General features: G+C 37.7%; 1 protein-coding gene across 1 annotated transcript; it reads left to right on the top strand.

Moving 5' to 3' along the window:
- Positions 1–18,476: 18,476 nt before the first annotated feature.
- Positions 18,477–20,017, top strand: LOC121999256. Its single transcript, XM_042553959.1, has 5 exons — positions 18,477–18,509; positions 18,679–18,759; positions 18,885–18,971; positions 19,081–19,146; positions 19,892–20,017. The coding sequence occupies exons 1-5, from the start codon at positions 18,477–18,479 to the stop codon at positions 20,015–20,017; spliced, it is 393 nt and encodes a 130-aa protein (XP_042409893.1).
- The last annotated feature ends 3,520 nt before the right edge of the window (positions 20,018–23,537 follow it).

Here is a 23,537-nt window from a genome sequence, read left to right as displayed (position 1 = left end):
CTAATGCATACTGAACACGTTCTAATGCATAATAAAATAAAACTAGATCCCTAGGATCTTTATTCCAGTTCCTTCCACACACATCTTGATCTGCATTGACCTCCAGCCTCCACAGCTAGTCCATTTTCCTTTTACCTGTATCTGCAGTATAAGGAAAATAATATCTGTAAGCTAAAAAGCTTAGTAAGAAACCATCTACCTCACTAAAACATGCATACGATGCAAATATGATTTTAAATCATGCTGTTTGAAAGGATATGCTAAGTATACTGGATAAACCTAACATGGCATGACATATAAGCATACAATCATGGTATATCTAAAGCTGAACATGATATCAATCACATGGTATCAATGAAGAACTAAGTTGATACTAAAAACTAAGCTAAGCTAATACTGAACTACTGCTAGGACTGTACTGAATTCACGAACTAATTTGTGAGAGGTTGAAAACCATATACATATAGTAAGTAAAAATACTAAACATGCTGCTGATGGGCCCTGGCAACTGTACTTGCTGTGCGCGCATCCCTATCTAGACCCGGGATTGCAAGTTCCGAATCTAGTAGGGTTTACTAGGTTAGCTAAACCTAGGTACGACTATGGGAGCCCAACCCAATGGATATCTAATCCAGTACAGTGCCACTGAAAAGTAAAATACTGAAATAACTAATACTATTTTGCTAAATCTAGGTTATCTGAACCTAGAACTAGGTTGTCTGAACCTAGAGGCGACTGTGGGAGCCCACCCATTTGGACATCTAGTCTCGTAAAAGCTGAAATAAAACTGATCATGCTAATTAACATGTTCTATGGCATTTAACTAAATGCCCACTGTATCATAAGGCGGTGCTAGGCATTTTGTCGAGGATTTGGCGCTCTCTAACTCTCCTCTCGATCGGGGAGACCACCTCTAGGCACCCAGCAGCGTCTAAACCCCTATCTACAGAGGATACACATGCTCGGCCCATCTAGAGATGCTCACTAATCCCTAAATCTGTGAGAAGCGTTAAAATACACACTATATGCTGACAAAATTCCATAAAACTAATCTAATGCATAAATGAAAACACACGAGAGCTACTTATACTGCAGGTGAGGGGTTTCTTACCTTGTGTGCTAGATTTCTTACAAATCTAATCGCTAAAAATTCTGGTGGAGACGACTTCTCGACGATTCGCTCGCGTCCACGTGCTCTACTCGCGGAGGGGAACGTCCTTGTGCCCGAGATGTCACCAGAAGGCACTCCTATGGCCCTAGGGATGAAACCCTAGGCTTGCTTGGGTGTTGGCGCTGAGAGAAAGAGAGGGAGATGGGGTTGGCGTCGGTGAGGGTTTGGAGAGGGAGAAGTTGCCGAACCAAATAAAAGAAATAACCCAAACCAACTTAAGTTTCCTATTTATATTAAGGAGTTAATTCGCCCAATACCAATATAAATTTTATTGGTTCCCTTTCCTTTCAGCACGGCCCTGCTGGGTTCAACTGGTTACTAGCATTATCCCCAAGCCATAGGTCTCGGGTTCAATCCCCGCTTAGACCGTTTTCGTTTTCTAATTATTTTTGCTACTTCCGTTACTCTAAAAATTTCGGAAAAATATCTAAAAATTCCAAAATAATCATAGAATATTTCTAATTTAGCTTTGAGAATTTTCGGGCGTTACAACTTAGCTAGGTTTAACTGGTGCAATGCAGTATACAGTTTCATGGCTCAACAATTAGACTCCATTGGATTGGAGCTTACATTAAGACCAAAACCACAGGTTGCTGATGCAACGCCCAAGGCCCCATTGCTCAAGGGATTTCCAAATATTTTGGCTGTAAGTCTGATTACACATATATATCACGATATTTGTAAAGATTATGAATTATTTTTATAATTATATTGTAGGTATGGGTGTGTGAGCACATCAGCATTATTGATCCAGACCATCCAGAAAAATTGCCAAGAATACTACGGTGGAGGTGGCCTAACTATCATGTTGACACAGTCAAAAAAATGATAGCCCGTGTAATTGCAGATAACATTTTAGTAGATTTAATTCCGGTAGAATCAGAGTTGGATTTACTACCAAACCGGCCTCAGCCAACTGAGTCTCTTGAGTTGGTTGGCCAAGAATCTTTACAGCAAGCCGAAGAAGGTCTACTGCAGTGTGACGATACGGTAGATTGTATTTTGTGCAAGGAAAAGGATAACAAAATTGATAGTTTAAAGCAAGATTTACATAAAGCTACTCAAAGTTTGGAGGAAGCTAATAAAAACCTGGCAACGGTGATAGAAGAAAAGGATAGTCTAGTAGCAGCAAAGGATATTGTGATTGCTGATATGGAATCTATGCTTAAAGAAAAGGATCAACAAATAAGTGAACTGCGTAAGGAACGGGATACGAGTGGCACCAAGGCTGACACTATAAATTCTGATGTGGATAACAGAATTTTAAATGTTAAAGAAAAAATCATAGCCGATGCAGAAAATAAGATTAAAGAACTCCAACAAGTCATACAAAGCATATCAGGGGAGCCAAGAGCATCAGAAGGCATAGACCCTCATCTGCCTATAATTCCAACTAATTTTTGGGTAGCCCCCAAAAGAAAGAGAACTCAGAGAAGTTTGATAGCCGAATGCACCAAAAAAAAAAAAGGCAAACAACTTGTTTTTACTATCGAACCAGATGCTCCTACACCATCAAAGACCAAAGATACAAGTTCATCGCAGCTAGCAACAAAATGTGATGAACTTAACAAGGTCAAAACCAAAATATTGAAGGTACGGTCGATAGTAGGTAAGTTGTTATTTTATATTCCTTAATGACATAGTATAATTTTAATTATCTCAGCAAGCGAAGACATTTTTTAAAAAGAGTCAAGATGGTGTGATAGCCGATGCATTATTGAAGCTCAGTCAGTTAAGGTAACGTAGTAGCCAGCCTAAGTACTTAAACCACATGTCAACGAAGGATTATTATTATTGGACTTTAATGATATTTTTTTACTTTAAATTTATTAAATACCATTGACTGTATCCTTGTGTGTAGGGTGACGGTGCAACCAATACGGACAAATGATAATTTCTCTTTAGATATGCAATCTTTTATGACAATATTTGATTGGACCCAATACACCAATGGAGATTGCATAAATGTTTATTGGAATATTCTTGCTAATGAAGCTAAAAACTCTAACTCACCGCACCACCCATCTATATTTTGTGGGGTTGGATTCCGAGTATGTCCCTTATCTCATTGTAAAGTGTTTATAATATATATTGGATGCAGTCACCTAAATACCTCTATTATTTGCATAGGAATTGTTCGGAATGATGCACGTGGATGCATTGAAACAAACTGCAAAAACTGATGACGACAAGGACATTAGATATATTTTCTGTCCTCTAAATAACCAAGATGATCATTGGCATCTAATGGTCATGGACATGGAGGAAGGTCAAATAATTCATTATAACTCTCTTGGCAGCGCAGAAAATTACACTTCTGTTTTTAATCAAACTGTAAGTAACAAATTTCGTATATCCAATAATCATTGGTTATGTATTAATTACTATGGTTTGATATTTGTAGGTGTTATGTTTTAAGGAGCTAAACTGGTCATACTATACCAGATGACATAAAGGTTTAGCACCTTTCTCCGGGAGAGAGTGATGGATCGAAAGCGCTAGAGGGGGGGGGGGTGAATAGCGCTCGTGGCTATTTTAACGATTTTAAACACAGAGTAGAAACGCAGCGGAAAGTAAAAGCAAACACAACAGAACGATGCAGATGTTTTACTTCGTTCGGAGCCTCTGGCGACTCCTACTCGAAGGCCCGCGGTCCTTGACCGCTTTCGGTGGGCAACAACTATAATATCGGAAAGATTACAATTTGAATTACAATTAATACAATATGAAAACTGATACCGACAACAAAAGATCAAAGAGTCTGAGCTTCGGGTTGTCGACGTCGAGTAGTAGCACTTCAAGGTCGTCTTGTTGGCAGCACTTCATAAAAGAAAGCTTAGAATGTCGTTGTTGTGCTTTAGCTGCTTCCTCGCCCCTCTTTTTATATGATATCTCGGGCGCCTGGATCCTTTCCGGGCGCCTGGAGTGTGACGTGGCCAACCAACCAGGATGCTCCACGTGGCGAAGTCGCGGCAGGGATAAAACATGGTCCCGGGCGCCCGGACCTGTTCCGAGCGCCCGGATCCATCCCGGGCGCCCGGACCACTTTTTCCAGCAGGTTCCTCACCGCAAAACCAGGTTAGTCCGAGCAAAATCCGCAAGACAGTGTTAGAATCTGATAAAACACAGTGAGAATAATTGGCCTTGGATCGTCCGAATCTCGACATTCCAACCGAAACCCTAGGTCCACCCGACGCCTATTGTTCCCTCACGGGAACGCGTCCCCTACTCTCCTCGGAGAGATTACGATGCCGATCCGGTCCTCCGACCGGGGACTTTCCGCCTAGGGTTACCACCCCCTAGGACCTAGGGTTACCGCCCCCTAGGGTTTTTCTCCAACTAGGGTTACCACCCCCTAGGACCTAAGGTTGCCGCCCCTTAGGGTTTTCCTCTACCTAGGGTTACCGCCCCCTAGGACCTAAGGTTGCCGCCCCTTAGGGTTTTCCTCCACCTAGGGTTACCGCCCCCTAGGACCTAAGGTTACCACCCCTTAGGATTTTCCCTCACCTAGGGTTACCGCCCCCTAGGACCTAAGGTTACCACCCCTTAGGATTTTTCCTTTGCCTAACCGCAGCTAGGACTTTCCTGAAACACTTATTCAACATGTTAGATCACCATAAACCTTAACTTTGAATCCTTTGCCATTATCAAAACTCAGGTTCGATCGTCGGATGCTCCCCGCACCAACAATCTCCCCCTTTTTGATTATGGCAATCGAAATTCAAAGTTAAGTAATAATATGAAGTAAGGTATAAGTACAAGGAGAGGGAAAAAAAATGGCATTACAAACTCCCCCTTAATATAACCTCCCCTTTGGATTTTTGTTCTCTTTGAATTTCTCTCTCTACTCTCCCCCTTTGCCATATATCAAAAATAAGCTAGTTTTGAAAAAAAAAACTTAACTTTTCAAGACAAAACTTAGCAGAATACATTTTAACTTAGGCAAGGAGCAAGTGAAAGGTAACACCTTAGAATAGAAATATTTTTCATATTTTTTTCAATTGATTTTGCTTGAAGAGATTTGCAAAGAGGAACTCTTTTTAACTTAGTGTGTTTTGAGGAGTTTCCAAAATTTTCACAGAAAAATTTTCAAACAAAAAATTTATCTTCAGAAATTTTCAAACAAAATTTTCAACTTCAGAATTTTTCAAACAAAAAATGTCAACTTCAAAAATTTTCAAACAAAATTTTTAGCTTCAGAAATTTTCTGGAAAAAATATTCAGGTTTTTAAAGAAAATTTCCAAGGAAGATTTTCAACTTAAAAAAAATTTCAAGGCTTTAAATAATTTTCTAAAAAAATTTTAACTTAACGAATTTTCGAAAAGGTTTCAGCTTAAATAACTTTCTAACAAGATTTAAAAAAGATTTTCAGAATAGAGGACACTTGAAAGTTTAAAATTTGGAGAAAGTTTTTGAAAAAGCTGCTTTGAAATGAATTTCAAGAATACTTAAGGCAATAGCTTGTCATTTGTTTTAGTAAGGTATCAGAGCCCTAAGGTCCAAGCATGAGTCAGGATTTGGTTTTGATCAGGTATCAGAGCCCTTAAGTACAAGCATGCTTAAACTTTAATATTGCCTCTAGAGAACATCTTGCCAATTAGCTAAGTTTAGAAAATAATTTAACTAAGTTTAGTTAGAGAAAACTTAATTAAGTACTTAGCTTTGAAAACATTTAGCTTATAGAAGAGTTATAATTTGAAGGTCATAAATAATTTTAATTTTAAAGCTAAAAAATAGCTTGAATTTTCGAAGATATGCCAAAAATAGTTTTTAATTTTGAGGTCAAGTCAAAATTTTTAAAGAAAAACTAATTTTAAAACCGACTCAAAATCACTCCCCCTTAATTAATGCCTTAATAAATTTTTTAGTTCAGGAGTTCAAGCATGAGAGGTTAAAAAATTATTTTCCTAATTTTCCATCTCACATATTAATAGGTGACCATTATTTTGAAGATTTAAAAATTAATTGAGTTTAGAATTTCAAAGAATTTAATAACTTCTGAAAAGGGTTTTGAATTCAGAGGATATTTCAAATGATTTTTCAAATAATTTTTGAAATAATTTTGAAATTAATTTTTCAAGGGATTTTTCAAATGATTTTGAAAAGATTTTTCAAATAATTTTTAAAAGAATTTTGAAATTAAGTTTTAAAGATTTTGAAATGATTTTGAAAAGATTTCTCAAGTAAATTTTAAAAGAATTTTGAAATTAAGTTTTAAAGATTTTGAAATGATTTTGAAAAGATTTCTCAAATAAATTTTAAAAGAATTTTGAAATTAAGTTTTAAAGATTTTGAAATGATTTTGAAACGATTTCTCAAATAAATTTTAAAAGAATTTTGAAATTAAGTTTTAAAGATTTTGAAATGATTTTGAAAAGATTTCTCAAATAAATTTTAAAAGAATTTTGAAATTAAGTTTTAAAGATTTTGAAATGATTTTGAATATATTTCTCAAATAAATTTTAAAAGAATTTTGAAATTAAGTTTTAAAGATTTTGAAATGATTTTGAAAAGATTTCTCAAATAAATTTTAAAAGAATTTTGAAATTAAGTTTTAAGGATTTTGAAAATATTTCTCAAATAAATTTTAAAAGAATTTTGAAATTAAGTTTTAAAGATTTTGAAATGATTTTGAAAAGATTTCTCAAATAAATTTTAAAAGAATTTTGAAATTAAGTTTTAAAGATTTTGAAATGATTTTAAAAATATTTCTCAAATAAATTTTAAAAGAATTTTGAAATTAAGTTTTAAGGATTTTGAAATGATTTTGAAAATATTTCTCAAATAAATTTTAATAGAATTTTGAAATTAAGTTTTAAAGATTTTGAAATGATTTTGAAAAGATTTCTCAAATAAATTTTAAAAGAATTTTGAAATTAAGTTTTAAAGATTTTGAAATGATTTTGAAAATATTTCTCAAATAAATTTTAAAAGAATTTTGAAATTAAGTTTTAAGGATTTTGAAATGATTTTGAAGAATTTTTCAAATAATTTTGAAGTGATTTTTAAAGAATTTTTCAAATAATTTTGAAGTGATTTTTAAAGAATTTTCCAAATAATTTTGAAGTGATTTTTAAAGAATTTTTTAAATAATTTTGAAGTGATTTTTAAAGAATTTTTCAAATAATTTTGAAATGATTTTTAAAGAATTTTTCAACTAATTTTGAAATGATTTTTAAAGAATTTTTCAAATAATTTTGAGAATGATTTTTAAAGAATTTTTCAAATAATTTTGAAATGATTTTTAAAGAATTTTTGAAAATGATTTTTAAAGAATTTTTCAACTAATTTTGAAATGATTTTTAAAGGAATTTTGAATTAATTTTAAATTGCTTAGTCATCTCACCTGATCTAAATTTTCAATCAGGGAATTCTATAATCTTTGTGAGATGAATTGTGATTGAATTTAAGGGTCTGGTTTAACTTTGTGTTAGATTCAGGTTTAGCTTTGGGTTCAACAAGTAAGCATTCTTTGGATAAACTTCTGGACTATGGTGAGTCACAAGGAGCTCATTAAAGTAACCATGCCTTCGAGGTTTCCCAAATAGTCCTACCCATTGAGCTTAATACTAAACCTTGGTCTAACTAGTTAGGATCCATTTAAGGGTATCTTCGGTTAGTTCCACTTGGCCAAATGCACCAGGTCGAAGCCATATCTTCCTAGACATGTGATGCCCAAGTTTTCCCAACGTACTATCATCCAAAAACTTTACCAGTACTGTGCTTCAAGTTAAAATTTAACCCTTTTTAATCTATCCTTATTTACCCATCCGGGTAATCTACTCTAGTTTACCCATTTCGGGTAGATTAAGTTTGGTTACCCTGTCGGGTAAATAGATTTCGGAGTTGCCAGTTATTCTAGACCCTCCTTCTATTTGATTTTTGAGTTTTGAATTTTAGATTAATTTTGAATTTTGAATTTTGAGTTTTAGATTTATTTTGAATTTTGAATTTTGAATCTTGAGTTTTAGATTTATTTTGAATTTTGAATTTTGGATTTTGAATTTTGGATTAATTTAATTTTGAGTTTTAGATTAATTTCGAATTTTGAATTTTGAATTTTGAATTTTAGATTAATTTTGAATTTTGAATTTTGAGTTTTAGATTAATTTTGAATTTTTAATTTTGAGTTTTAGATTAATTTCGAATTTTTAATTTTGAGTTTTTTAGATTAATTTCGAATTTTTATTGTTTTAGCTCCCCCTGGATCATAGCCTCGATAAGGTTTATTGAGATAATGTATTTGATCCTTAGGAACCCAATAATGTCCAAGTCCAACTTGATTGATCAGGTTGGACTTGTCAACCCATGTTTGGACCACTTTTCTATTTGGTTTGTTTATTAAGGATAGGTAAGATTTATATTTCTTTTTATATCCCAGTCCAGTTCGATTGTAGATTGCCCTTTGTGTTCCAAAAATCAAATCCAGATTCTTGGAGCCCAAGGTGAACCGCTCCAACGTGTCCTTGAGTTCTTTAATTTGAGCTTTCAAATTGGAATTTTCTTCCTCAAGTTGTTGGACTTGAGTTGAACTTCCAATTTGAACTGGCTCAGTTAAAGAGCTCGAGTCAGTCGCTTCCTTAAGGGCCGTTACCTCCTTTTGGAGCGACTTAACCCGGACGTTGGATTTAGCCAACTTTATTACTAAGTAAGGTAATAATTCATGCAAGTTATCTAATTGAAATTCTGCGAGTAGTGAACTTACAGTGGGTTTTGGTCCTTCGGAAACGAATGCGGATTCGTGGCTTCGATCAGACTCAGTCTCGGATTCGCTCTCGGTTTCTGACTCATACTCGGAGTCAGTTTCCGCCACGGTTGCTTGTACTGGTAGAGCGAGGAAGCTCGTCGGTTCTTCTTCGTCGGACCCGGATTTATCTGAAGACTCGAACCATATATTTTCCTCTGTCTTACTTGTACCTGCAACCATCGTAATACCTTTCTCGGCCGGAATAGCATTAGTCTACTCAAATAATTTGTTTATTAAAACATGCTTACCTATTTTCGTATCAAGAATACCTTCGTGTAGCTCAATCAGATTCTCCCACAGCTCCTTGGCGCTTGAGAATGGGCCGACGCGATTTAGCTCCTTATTCGTTAAGCCACACTGAAGTGTATACGTTGCTTTTGCGTTTGCTTCTACCTTTTTGATAAGGTTCGCGTCCCAGTTCTCGTACGGTAGTGGCTTGCCGGCACCGTCAGTTGGCAGTTGAAGCCCGATTTTGACGATCATCCAGACTTCAAAGTGAGTCTAGAGATACGGCTCCATCCGACCCTTCCAATCTCCGAAATCATCTCCGGAGAAGAGCGGTGGGCGAGCAGTGTTGTAGCCTTCTTGATGGGTCATTTTAGAAAGACAATCTCGCAAAATAAACACAATAAAACTTGTTCCAAGACTTTGTCTTGGATTAGTAGTGCGGGAGAGAAATAAAGATAGTAATTCAGGAATTTCGAAAAAAAATAATAAAATAGTATTAAAATATTATTAAAAAAATATTAAAAAAAATATTACCACAAATTTTTAAAAATGTAATATTTTGTTAATTCCAACCAATGATGAAAAGATGAAAATTAATTTTTCAAAAACAGTTTTGGAGGGAAAAAACGAAAGGCGTAAGGTTTTATTTTTAGCCTATACAAACGACAAAGCCACGAAAAATGCTTGAATGGTGGTTACACTAATTCAAAGCGATCCCGCTCTGATACCAATTGATGGATCGAAAGCGCTAGAGGGGGGGGGGGGTGAATAGCGCTCGTGGCTATTTTAACGATTTTAAACACAGAGTAGAAACGCAGCGGAAAGTAAAAGCAAACACAACAGAACGACGCAGATGTTTTACTTCGTTCGGAGCCTCTGGCGACTCCTACTCGAAGGCCTGCGGTCCTTGACCGCTTTCGGTGGGCAACAACTATAATATCGGAAAGATTACAATTTGAATTACAATTAATGCAATAAGAAAACTGATACCGACAACAAAAGATCGAAGAGTCTGAGCTTCGGGTTGTCGACGTCGAGTAGTAGCACTTCAAGGTCGTCTTGTTGGCAGCACTTCACAAAAGAAAGCTTAGAATGTCGTTGTTGTGCTTTAGCTGCTCCCTCGACCCTCTTTTTATATGATATCCCGGGCGCCTGGATCCTTTCCGGGCGCCTGAAGTGTGACGTGGCCAACCAACCAGGATGCTCCACGTGGCGAAGTCGCGGCAGGGATAAAACATGGTCCCGGGCGCCCGGACCTGTTCCGGGCGCCTGGACCTCCGGGCGCCCGGATCCATCCCGGGCGCCCGGACCACCTTTTTCCAGCAGGTTCCTCACCTGCAAAACCAGGTTAGTCCGAACAAAATCCCCTGCAAGTCAGTGTTAGAATATGATAAAACACAGTAAGGAATAACTGACAGTCTTCGGACTGTCCGAGTCTGACTTCGGATTCCCAACCGGAAACCCTAGGTCGACCCGACGCCTACTGTTCCCTCTACGGAGAACGCGTCCTCACCTACTCCCCTCAGGAGAGATTACCTGATGCCAGTCCGGTCCTCCAGACCGACTGGACTTTCCGCCTAGGGTTACCACCCCCTAGGACCTAGGGTTACCACCCCCTAGGGTTTTTCTCCAACTAGGGTTACCACCCCCTAGGACCTAAGGTTGCCGCCCCTTAGGGTTTTCCTCCACCTAGGGTTACCGCCCCCTAGGACCTAAGGTTACCACCCCTTAGGATTTTCCCTCACCTAGGGTTACCGCCCCCTTGGACCTAAGGTTACCACCCCTTAGGATTTTCCCTTTGCCTAACCGCAGCTAGGACTTTCCTGAAACACTTATTCAACATGTTAGATCACCATAAACCTTAACTTTGAATCCTTTGCCATTATCAAAACTCAGGTTCGATCGTCGGATGCTCCCCGCACCAACAGAGAGTATAAAACGATTCAAGTTATTGACCCCACACAAAGCAAATCGTAAGTATTTGTGTATCTTCCATAATAATTGGATTTGACTTTTTTATGATACATTATGCTTTTGTTTTGTAGGTTGGATTGTGCATTTTTTATAATGCGCTATGCAGAGAGTTTGATGTTCCAAAGATCTATAGACTTTGTACAAGCTGATATGAGAGCTTATAGATTTAGACTTGGACATAAAATCATGTCTGACAAAAACTTTAAACTGTAGATACTGAACAATTGTAATATACTATTCTTGTAATGATTTACTGTTTGTGTAAATTAAATTTATGGTGAATCAATTTATTTTATTGAAGCATATCAGGCCCACGTGAGGCTGATTATATTTTATTTTTTTCCCTGCACCTATAGAGCTTTAAATAACGAGTTTCCAGCAGATTTGGACTCCTTGGAACTCCAGAATACCACTTGAACTGAAATGGGTCGAATTAGAGGTGTCTAGGTCCATCAGTGGGTTTTGACCAAAACCCACAGATGCCCCTCCCCTACTTGGATTTACCTGAAATCACGTTCCCTGTGAAGGTCTGACTGGGGAGAAGGTATATCTGGTGTCAAAACGTATTTATACCCCAATTATAAGAAGGTATTGCTCCGTGCCAGTTGGCACAGAACAGTGCACAACTTTTCTGAAGGGGACTTTTAAAATTGATGTTATTTATTTTTTTCATCAGGACACTGTTAGAATGTTTGGAGTTTATATTAGGGGGAGTTAGATTTAATGTTTTATGAAACGATACGATACCAGGCCCACGTTGGGCCTGATATTGAAGCATATCAGGCCCAACGGAGGCTGATTATATTTTATTTTTTCCCTGCACCTATAGAGGTTTAAATAAGGATTTGCTAGCAAATTTGGAGTCCTTGCAACTTCGGAATACCACTCAAACTGAAATGGGTTGAATCAGAGGTGTCTAGGTCCATCAGTGAGTTTTGACCAAAACCCACTAATGGCCATCCCCTACTTAGATTTACCTGAAATCACGTTCCGTGTGAAGGTATGACTGGGGAGAAGGTATATCTGGTGTCAAAACGTATTTATATCCCATTTATAAGAAGGTATTGCTCCGTGCCAGTTGGCACGGAATAGTGCACAGCTTTTCTTTTCAACCCTATGGAAGGGGACTTTTAAAATTGATCTTATTTATTTTTTTATCAGGACACTGTTAGAATGTTTGGAATTTATATTAGGGGGAGTTAGAATCAAGCTTTATGAAACGATACGATACCAGGCCCACGTTGGGCCTGATATTGAAGCATATCAGGCCCAACGGAGGCTGATTATATTTTATTTTTTTTCCCTGCACCTATAGAGGTTCAAAAAAGGATTTGCCAGCAGATTTGGAGTCCTTGCAACTCCGGAATACAACTCGAACTGAAATGAGTCGAATCAGAGGTGTCTAGGTCCATCAGTGGGTTTTGACCAAAACCCACTGATGGCCATCCCCTACTTGGATTTACCTGAAATCACGTTCCCTGTGAAGGTATGACTGGGGAGAAGGTATATCTGGTGTCAAAATGTATTTATACCCCATTTATAAGAAGGTACTGCTCCGTGCCAGTTGACATGGAACAGTGCACATCTTTTCTGAAGGGGACTTTTATAATTGATGTTATTTATCTTTTTCATCAGGACACTGTTAGAATGTTTGGAGTTTATATTAGGGGGAGTTAGATTTAATGTTTTATGAAACGATACGATATCAGGCCCACATTGGACCTGATATTGAAGCATATCAGGCCCAACGGAGGCTAATTATATTTTATTTTTTTCCCTGCACCTATAGAGGTTTAAATAAGGATTTGCCAACAAATTTAGAGTCCTTGCAACTTCGGAATACCACTCGAACTAAAATGGGTCGAATCAGAGGTGTCTAGGTCCATCCGTGGGTTTTGACCAAAACCCACTGATGGCCATCCCCTACTTGGATTTACCTGAAATCACGTTCCCTGTGAAGGTATGACTGGGGAGAAAGTATATCTGGTGTCAAAACGTATTTATACCCCATTTATAAGAAGGTATTGCTCCGTGCCAGTTGGCACGGAACAGTGCACAACTTTTCTTTTCAACCCTATGGAAGGGGACTTTTAAAATTGATCTTATTTATTTTTTTTATCAGGACACTGTTAGAATATTTGGAGTTTATATTAGGGGAAGTTAGAATCAAGCTTTATGAAACAATACGATACTAGGCCCACGTTGGGCCTGATATTGAAGCATATCAGGCCCAACGGAGGCTGATTATATTTTATTTTTTTCCCAGCACCTATAGAGGTTTAAATAAGGATTTGCCAGCAGATTTGGAGTCCTTGCAACTCCAGATTAATACTCAAACTAAAATGAGTCCAATCAGAGGTGTCTAGGTCTATCAGTGGGTTTTGTCCAAAACCCACTGATGACCCTCCCCTACTTGGATTTACCTGAAATAACGTTCCCTCTGAATTTCTTAATGGTGAGATGGTATATATGGTATCAAAATGTATTTATACCCTGTCTAAGAAGGTATGGCTCCGTGCCATTTGCTACGGAACAGTGCACCTCTTTTATTTTTCAATGACCGAGAAATGCTGTCCTATCTTATTTTGCAAGGATTACTACAATCCCTTTGTGCGAGTTTTATCTCATTTATATTTCACCACATATTTACGTGAATTTGAAATTACGAACCCCTTCCTGTTGAATTGAAATGTATCGTATTTTTATTTTACACAATGGAGATATGGTGTGAAGTATTATTTCTGCCTTGCAGGTGATGATTTACACTTCTCATACCTACAATAACACTATAACACAAAATAAATACTCCATAAACATATATAACAGAAACATCACTTTCCACAACTGTTTTTCTTACAATCATATATGTGTACTTCATACAAAACATATGGCTCAACTCCTCCAATTTACAATTCACTCAAAAACCAGGGGCTGGCGGCATTCTACATGTCCTCCGATTATGACTCAGTTGTTTGCACCTGCTGCATTTGATTTTTACCTTCCCATTATGTTTCGACTCGATCTTTACCTTCTTTCGCCTACCAGGTTGCACAAGGCTAAGGGGACATAGCACTATAATGTTGTTGACTCCCCTAGGCCAAAATTCCTTGCTTCGACAGGGGTAAATACGATCCATGTATGTCGTTTTCCAATTCTGTGAATGAAAATAATGCTCACAATATGGGAGTGTATCCATATTCCGGTGAATTATGACGGTAATTGCATGTGAGCAAGGCAATCCTGAAATTTGAAACTCCCCACAGTTACAATATTTTCTCTCCAAATCAACAATGTATGAAGCACCCCATGTCTCTACTTCCATTTCGGATTGAGAGTAGGGGTGGACTTTATATCGTCTAGCTTTCTCCCTCCTTGATTCCATTTCTTTGGTAGCATGAGTTGTCAACGCAACATACCATTTCGACGCTTCCTCCTTACGGTTAAAGAACCATTAAGCTACCTTTCTTCTGGTATTATCAATTAACCTGTTTATCGGAAGTTCACGTGTCTCCTTGAACAAAGCATTTAAACTCTCTACACAATTGGTCGTTTGTATTATGTACCTTCTGCCACTAAAGTGTGCATTAGCCCATCTTTTAGGATCAATGTTCTGAAGCCACTTATGAGCATCTGGATATTTTTCAAGCATGGACTGCATTATGAGATTATATTGTAGTGTTGTGTTTGCTCGAGCTGCTGCCCAAAACAACCCTAAACCTGACCTACTGCCAGTATCTGTTACCATATTGCAAGACATGTGGTGGCAAAAAAAAGCATGATGGGCAGTAGGGTAGACTATCCTAACTGCTGCTATAATGCCACGATGTCTATCTGATACTATACTCATTGACTCTGGATCAACATTAAAGAATCTCTTCGTATGATCCAAAAATCACTCCCATGCAGACCCACATTTAACTTCAGCGATTCCAAAGGCTACTGGGAGGACATTGTCATTAGCATCTATTGATGTAGCCATCAACAACACACCGGATATTTGCCTCGTAGGTGTGTCACATCAATTCCAATTACTTTACGAAGATAAGACCTGAATACTCTTCTACAAGCTCCAAAACCCCAAAAACAGAGTTGGAACTGATTAATCCCATTCCTGTGTAGTGCCACATAGGTTTCAGGATCCTTGACTCTCAACTCACGCAGATATAGTGGAAGATCTCTATATGCTTGGTCATAATCTCCAACAATCTTCTTCATCGCTTTCTCTCGTGCTATGTATGCTTTTCTGTAGGATATGGTCACTCCGAACCTGGCTTTTATATCTGCTATAATCATACTTGGCTTGTATTGTTCATTAGCAAGAAATTGCTCTTCAACAAAAGAAGCTACAAAGGATGAAGAGCATGCTTGATGATCAGCACTTTCCCTAATGGTGCCACATTGGTGTTCCTTTATATATTTTGTAACAATGAACTCTACATCCCACCGGGCAACTACTCTCCACTTACACGGTTGATTGAAGCAGACAGCTTTTACTTTATTTTTCCGAGTGCCAACTGGGTTATATCTCATATGTTTAACCATGGCATGCTTCACAAGTTCATTCTTGAACTCTTGTCGAGACGGAAATATCTGTCCTACAAAAAATTCATGCTGATCTGTTGCCTCTTCAATTGGCCTTTGGAGCAATCGAGAATTTAGAATATATGGATCATTAGCTATTGGAAATTCCTCCTCTAAGTCACTGTACTGTTCTTGAGATATTTCATATTGTTCAATCTGCATATCATCAGCAAAGAATTCTTGTACCTCTGTATTGCATTGCATCTCCTCTCCATTTCGGTTATAATACCCTTCCTCCTCACTCCAAGTAGGCTCATAGTAATCAACAAGTGTTGCACACGGGTTCAGAACCTCATCTTCTTGAATACTAGCTTCTTCATTTAGATCAAATGTGAAATTACTGCTTGTATTTCTATTTGTGTTAGGCACACAACTATACTGCGAAGATGATGGAATATTTGTTCTGGCTTCTTCTCCTACATTAGCTGCATGTCCAATACTAGAATTTGCATCAAGAGTATTCCATATCTCAGAGAGAATTTCTTCACTTATGTGATCATCCCTGATAAATAAATTACAAACTATTTTAGTAAATTTGCAACTACATAATCTATTGCTGTAGTTAAATTGCAATTTTGCTCAAACTAAGAAGGGTCTGATGTAAAAGCAAAGTTTTAACCACATAACACTTTATCTATATCAGGCCCAAGGTGGGCCTGATATCGATGATATCAGGCCCAACGTGGGCCTGATATCATAGATATCAGGCCCCTTTTGAAGCATATACTTCTTGTAAACTAGGACCACCACTGACTAAACCCTAAACCAAAAATAAAGAATTTTTAGCCTAATTTAACTATCAACGTCATAAACTAACATGACTTAAATCGATTAAGTCTTCTATTCCATCATAATTAAGGTGTTGTTGAATATTATTCCCCCCACACAACCAAAATAAATCCTAACAACACTTTTTGCCGCCACCCTTCCCACCCATACTGTCATTTTTATTTACCATCAATACCCTAATTTACAGTAAAAAAATCAATACATACATGTCTAAATCTTTAAATGTGTGCTTCCACTAATTTCCCTCTTGCAAGAAGTTTGTCCTCCTCGGCTGACGTTCTTAACTTAATTTGCCCTTGGTCTCCTCTAGCAACTCTTACGCCATTATGCCATAAACCTAACTGGTCTATTGCAATCCCGCCAACCAGCACGAGCAGTAATGGCAAGCGCAGGGTTCATATTACTTTCAAGTTTATAACACCACGCAGAGGGATGGAGGGAGAGAGAGGGTGACAAGACATGCATCCGAATCACAAATTATTTTTCAATTCTATTTTTGGCTTGGATGCTTGGAAAAATGTGTTTGAAAAAGGCGATTGCCAGATTAGCCAGAGGGGTAATCTGGGAATAGATTTGGGTAAACTACGTCTTTTGGTAAATGCGAAATGGTGACACGCCTTTTGGTAAATACATGAAACCTAGTACGCCTTTTGGTAAATTGTCGATTTTAATATGAACGGAATTTAACAATATTAAAAATTTAGTATATCAAAGTTTGATATACCAAAATTTGATATGGTCTTAGTATATATTTTTCAAATATTGGAATTTTCGGTACGGTATACGGTATGATATAAAATTTTCAATACGGTACCACCCCTCCAATTGACACTAATAATGAAAAAGAAACCCTACAATTGACACTAATAATTAAAAAGAAACCCAGCAAACTGACACAGTTGGTACTTGCATATGATGTTACTATAATAGGTCATAATTCCGAGCGTGTGCGAAATACATCGTGGGTCACTTGATCCCCCATGCAAAGGGCCTCGTGGTCAGCCACGAGCACTCATTGGAGAAAGAGTGCAGGGGAGGGACAAGGGACGGGGAAAGAAAAGGAGCTTAACGGTGGAGATCGTCGAGCTTTGCAAGTTGGAGAAAATGGGAGGAGATCGGGTGCTGCATGTGTGCATGAGGAAGAAGTAGCAAAATTAAGGCATGAACGATTCATCCCTGATTTCAATGACAAATCCTAGATTTGTCCCTGATTTAGCGACGAATCTGGATTTGTCGTTAATTCAATGACAAATGCTGGATTCGTCTCTGATTCAATGACGTGCAAATATTCGTCATTAGATTTACTAAATCGACATTCTTCTACAATTTATATGTCCAACGAATCCATAGTTTATCATAAATTCGTCATTGATCAGCGACCAAAATGAAATTCAACCCAATTTTATAATAAGTTTTATTTTCATCGTAAATCAACTATAATTTTTTTTTTGCTAAATTTATGACCAAAAATTATTTTGTTGCTATATTATGACGATGAATTTTTTGTCACTATTTTTATTACTAATTGACGAATTATTTTTATCATTAAAATTCATCCCTAAATAAGGATTTTTTTTAAATAGTGTTTAATTGCCTTCCGGATTGTATTGGACATATGATTATTATTATTATTATTATTATTTCCTGACTCTAATAATGGAAAAGAAGATAAGAATGTAAAAGAAAAAAAATGAACCATATATGGTAAATATTCTAAATGTTAATTTCTCAAGGAACCCTTCGAATTTTCATGCTGTTTGAATTCCGCAAAAGAAGGCGAAATCTACATAGTGTGAGTTTAGTGTGAGTTTCAAGAGCTATCTACGGAAGCTCCTCGTCAAAGGGCTTGAAACTTGGCGATCTCCAAATTTACCGCCGGAGATCTCTTTAAATACCTGTCTGCTGCTTCTTTAATATCATAACGCTCAGCCTCTTTTAACAAAGTAACAATTCTATTTGTTTGTCTTCTTCCACCTTGGGAAAATATGGCAGATGAAGAAGTAGCATGTCAGGCACAAGTAAGTATAATGGGAGAACTGGAGTTATTAGATCGTAACTACACTGATTCTGTCATTCTGATCTTCATATCAAGTCAGTATTAAGAATACATAAATATATAACTCGAGTTTTGGAGAAGGAATAAAGATTCAAGCTTACTATCTACTTGTGAAATGTTATGTACTATAGATGAAGAAGAATGAGATGATGAGTGAGGCATCTGAAACCCACCAAGAGATCAAGAATCAATCTGGAGGAGTTCTCCAACAGGTGTTCTCCAACAGATATATTTAGTTTGTCAGTAGAAAGTTTGGTCATTTGATAAAATTGTAATTTTAAGCGGTTTGATTAGGTTTAAATTCTTACATAAGTTCATCTGCATTGTTTTCCTATAGACTGAGAACCAAATGAGGAACATGGCACAAGGGGCGACTGATACGGTGAAGAATGTTGTAGAAATGGGAGCAAATATATCGAGCAACGTTAGTCGATAATCCTAGTCTCTCAGATAGTGTATAAAGATTAGTTTCGTCAATTATTTTGTTTAATTTTTCCAGAATTTAGTTCATTTTTATTGTGGCATTTTATTAGGTGATACACAAGGCATCTGAAGTTGGCCAACAAGGAATGGGTAAAGCTGGAGAAATTCTCCAAAACGTATGCTCCTTTTAGTTACTCTAAAAATAGTTGTTTCAAGGGGCAAAAAAGGGGATTCACTCCCCAGCATCCCTATCAATCCGTCCTTAGATCAACATAGAGGAGATAAATAACAAGTGACTACTAGCCATTAGTACAAGTGGTCAAGGCTTGGGGAAGACATGCTCGGACTTACCGAGTTTCGACCCTAAGACCTCATGTGGCAACGCCCCATGCCTTAACCACCGCACCACTCCGAGAGAACAAAAAAAAAATTTACTTGAGATGCCGAGTTCGAGTCCTCTTAGCAGCACAAATATTTGCTGTGCCTCTCTAAAAAATTCCTTAAGGGGTTTTCTGGACTATGGGGCCGCTCGGTGGTGGGGCAATCACTTAGAAAAGTTTACCCAACACAGTTTCGTTGATATGCCTTTGCCCTAGTGGCAAGTACATTGACATCTACTGTCTGAGCTGCCGAGTTCGAGTCCTCTTAGCAGTACAAATATTTGCTGCATGAGGTATCGTGTTCGAGTCCTCTTAATAGCACAGTGGTACTGTGTCTCTTCAAAAAAAATCTCTTATGGAATTTTCTAGAATATGGGGCCGCTTTACGATGGAACTAGTCACTTGAAAAAGTTTACCAACATAGTTTAAAAATAGTTGTTCCAAGTTGATATATCAGAAGCATAATTAGGCTGAATTTGGTCTATAATTTCGGTATGGAATGCTCAAGATTTGCATTGACTTGTACGAATTTAATTTGCAGACTGGGGGTCAAGTGAAGATCATGGCACAGGGGGCAGCTGAAGTTGTGAAGAATGCTGTAGGAATGGGAGGAGACACCAGTTCTCCAACCAAGGCCAACACCACCACCGCCATCAACAAGCCATGAACTTGGGTTCCATTAAAGTTCAGCATTGTTTTCTCCATATACAAATAAGTTCAGCTTTGTTTTCTCCAAATACAAATAACCTAGAGATTTTGAGTTTATTTTCTCCCCTTCAGATTCAGCAATCCTGCAATGGATTTATTGCAAACAGAGAATTATTTTACGAACATAATTAATCTACTTTGAAGTGTCAACTAGTGCTATTTGTATTTACCAAACAGTTTCTAGAACATGTAAAAGCACTGAATTCTTGGTGGTTCAGCTTAGGTAGTATGATCCATATTCCAAATAAATCATTATCATTGTCATCAAATCGTATCCGGGCTAGTATTTCTCGACTATAAAAAGAATAAATCGAAATCTACAGATACTACTATAAAGATGATACAACAATAATAATCAAGTGTTTTCCTATTAGGTAAGATCGAGTATATGAATTCATTTACGTCATTAAATTATATTTCCTACTATATTATCATCTATACTTAAAAAAAAATCTTACTTTATTATTGCTAACAAAGTTTTAGTCTTCCTCTTTATCATTTGATGTGCGCATTTGTAAAATACCGAGTCAGATAATAATTAAATAATAAGGTTTAATAGGCTAATAGCCTTAATGAAAATTTTAGGAATTTTTAGAAATTTTTCTGGAATTAATCGGAGCCCGTATGACGTACTTAGAGGGGATGTGTTCATAGGCCCGAGAAAAGCTTGTTTGGAATACCCAAAGATGGGAGTTGATTGATTTGATTAACGTATAGTTGAATTAATCAAAATCTAAGTTATAAATAAACCTTAACCTCTTTCCCTTTTCACCGCCGAAACCCCTTCTTCTCCGTGCCCTAAGCCTCCTCACGCGATCTCTCCCTCGTCGAGCCGAGCTTTTCCTCTCCTTCTCTTTCGCCTAAGCAACACAGACCTCTTCCTCATCTTCATTGAGCTCGCGACGTCGTGCCCTAGCCAACTCGGCGTCGCTTCCTTCCTCCGTAGCTTCTTCCCTTCTCTCTCGAGCTGCGCCACCTGAACTCTTCTCCTCCTTCGTCGGTCGTCTTCTCCTCTTTATCTCACGGCACCGCCTAACATCGCAGGGTCCAGCCGTCGCGGGAAGGGAGGTCCTCACCGCGTCGACAACAACCTTCCCTTTTCCCCTAGCGCCTACAATCGACCCTTTCCTCTGCCCTTGATCGCTGCCCAACGTTGGCTGCCATATCTCTGCCCTAGCGTCGATCAGCCGAACCCTAGTTGTACTCGACGTTGATCGCCACTGAGAGACCGCCGACAACAGTTTTTCTTTCTGCTCTAGCTCAGGTAACCTTCTTCCTCTCGTGCCTTAGTTCTTGGTGCTTACTGTTCTAAAGGTTGGCAATTGTCTGTGTTGTTACCACATAAGCCACAGGGTTCCAGCAACTCCATTGTGTTCTGGCAACAACTTCATTGAAATTTCGGCCACCAGATTTTGGCGACAATTTTCTGCGGATGTGAAGCGTAGGCTAGGATATCAATTTGGGTGAATTTGTTTGGATAGGTTTGATTCTTTATATAGTTGGTTGTTCATATGTAGTTAGGTTAACTAGTGGTTAAGTTAGGAATGGGTTGTTTAATTTGATTTAAGGTTAGGTTGGATTTTAATCTAATCGATTAGTGGAACGATTTGGGTTTAACAAGTTAACTCTAGATGATCAATGGATTAAATTTTAACCGGGGATTTGTTTTAGCTAATTAATTTATGTAATTAGCTAAATCTGTATATTATGCGTTACAGGACTTTGATTCAAGACAAACATCTCGACGGAGGATTTCTGGATTTGATTTTCTATTGAGGCGGGTACTTCTTACTTTGTCTCTTTAGTTCTTTGAACTTGGTGCATGAGCTATTTTTTGATAAGGACCGTTTTACCTTGACTCTACTCTTATTTTCTTGCGCTTGATACTTCCACTCAAACCTTTGAGTATTCGTTTCTATATCCATACAGTATCTTGTTATCATCTATGATATTTAGCAGATGCTGGATATCATGTTTGCATGTTTTGATTGTTGTTTAGTTTTGTACCGTATTTAGCATGCTGGCTTCATGTAGCATAACTTATACATGATTTTAGCTTATGTTTATATGATGACCACTGCATTGTACGCATCATGTCATTGCATATATGCAGGCGACCACTTCTTCCTTGTGGGGGAGTGAGCTATCGGGCCGCACCGCACACTCGGCCACTCATGGGTAGTGGTAGCTGGAGGAGATGTCGCTTGTCCTATCGTGCCACACTCGATCACTCATGGGTAGTGGTAGCTCGAGTTGTGAGCAGTAGGAATCCCCTTCACTTGGTAGCTAAATAGCTACTTAGCACTTGTCCATCCGATCACTCGAGAGGAGTGGCGGCCTTTGGGTGGTACAGTTGTCATCGATCCGGCCTCTCGACCATACAGGGGTCGTGGTGCAGAGAGGTGGGCGGGGTGACCATTCGTGCATACGCTGATGTTATTATACTTATGTTGTTGTCACATGCTTATGCTGTTGTTGTTTACTTGTACTGTTCACATATGCTAGTATTGCTTACATTCTACTGTTGCTCACTTATGTCGTCATGTTTGCTTATGTTGAGATATACCCTCGTTGTAGGTGTTTAGACTTTGGTTTAGTTATTGAAAAGGTTTATATATCTTACATATTATCTCTGTAGTTATGAGCGGTACCGTAGCAGATTAGTACTACTTCTGACCTTCTATTGCTAACCTAGGATATGGTTTCAAGTATGAGCATATATCTACGATTCTATTTTAGTATCTGCTACTCCCTTTATGAGACTGTATACTGTTGGTTTATTCTCTATTTATATGTTATGTTCATGCACTATCTTTCCTTACCCGTTGAGTTCCAATACTCACCACCCCCGTAAAATGGTTTTCTTTCGCCAGGTAGTAGCAGATGATTCATGGATGCTTGGAGAGATGCCGGCTGCCAGTCCTGGGTCCTGCGTTGTATCGGTTTTATTTAAGCTTTATTTGTATTTTTAGTATATAGCAATTTTGGTATTGTATGCATTGGTCTATGTTTGGAGTTTGATTCGTAGTGTTTTGCTTTCGTGTTCTTGTGGTTGTGTAAGCCTAATTGACTAGTAAATTTTAGTTATGGATTGTGGGCTTTCTCTTCGTTTTTTCGCTATATTTTTGATACAGCCGTGTGGGCTAAATATTAACTGCGTGGTTATGTTGTTTTTATTTTATGTATGTTCCAGCCGTGTGGGCTGATGGTTATATAGATGTATTGTGTGTATTTATTGCTTCAGATTGTCACCCGTACAGGGGAGATGCTGCCAGATTTTTGTCTGGCAAGGACTCCTTTGGGGCGTGACAGCATTTATCATAAGTTCACATCACCTAACTAAAATATTTATTGATCGTCTAAGTACATGGTCACACCATCTTAAACGTGTCAGAGTTTTCTTTTAATAAATACAACTCCGACTTTCTCTCTAACGCTTATTTCTTATTCTGTCTATCTTCATATGTCCACATATTTAC

This window comes from Zingiber officinale, chromosome 7A (genome assembly GCF_018446385.1).
Source record: "Zingiber officinale cultivar Zhangliang chromosome 7A, Zo_v1.1, whole genome shotgun sequence".
NCBI classification, from domain to species: domain Eukaryota; kingdom Viridiplantae; phylum Streptophyta; class Magnoliopsida; order Zingiberales; family Zingiberaceae; genus Zingiber; species Zingiber officinale.
This window is presented reverse-complemented; position numbering and strand designations above follow the sequence as displayed.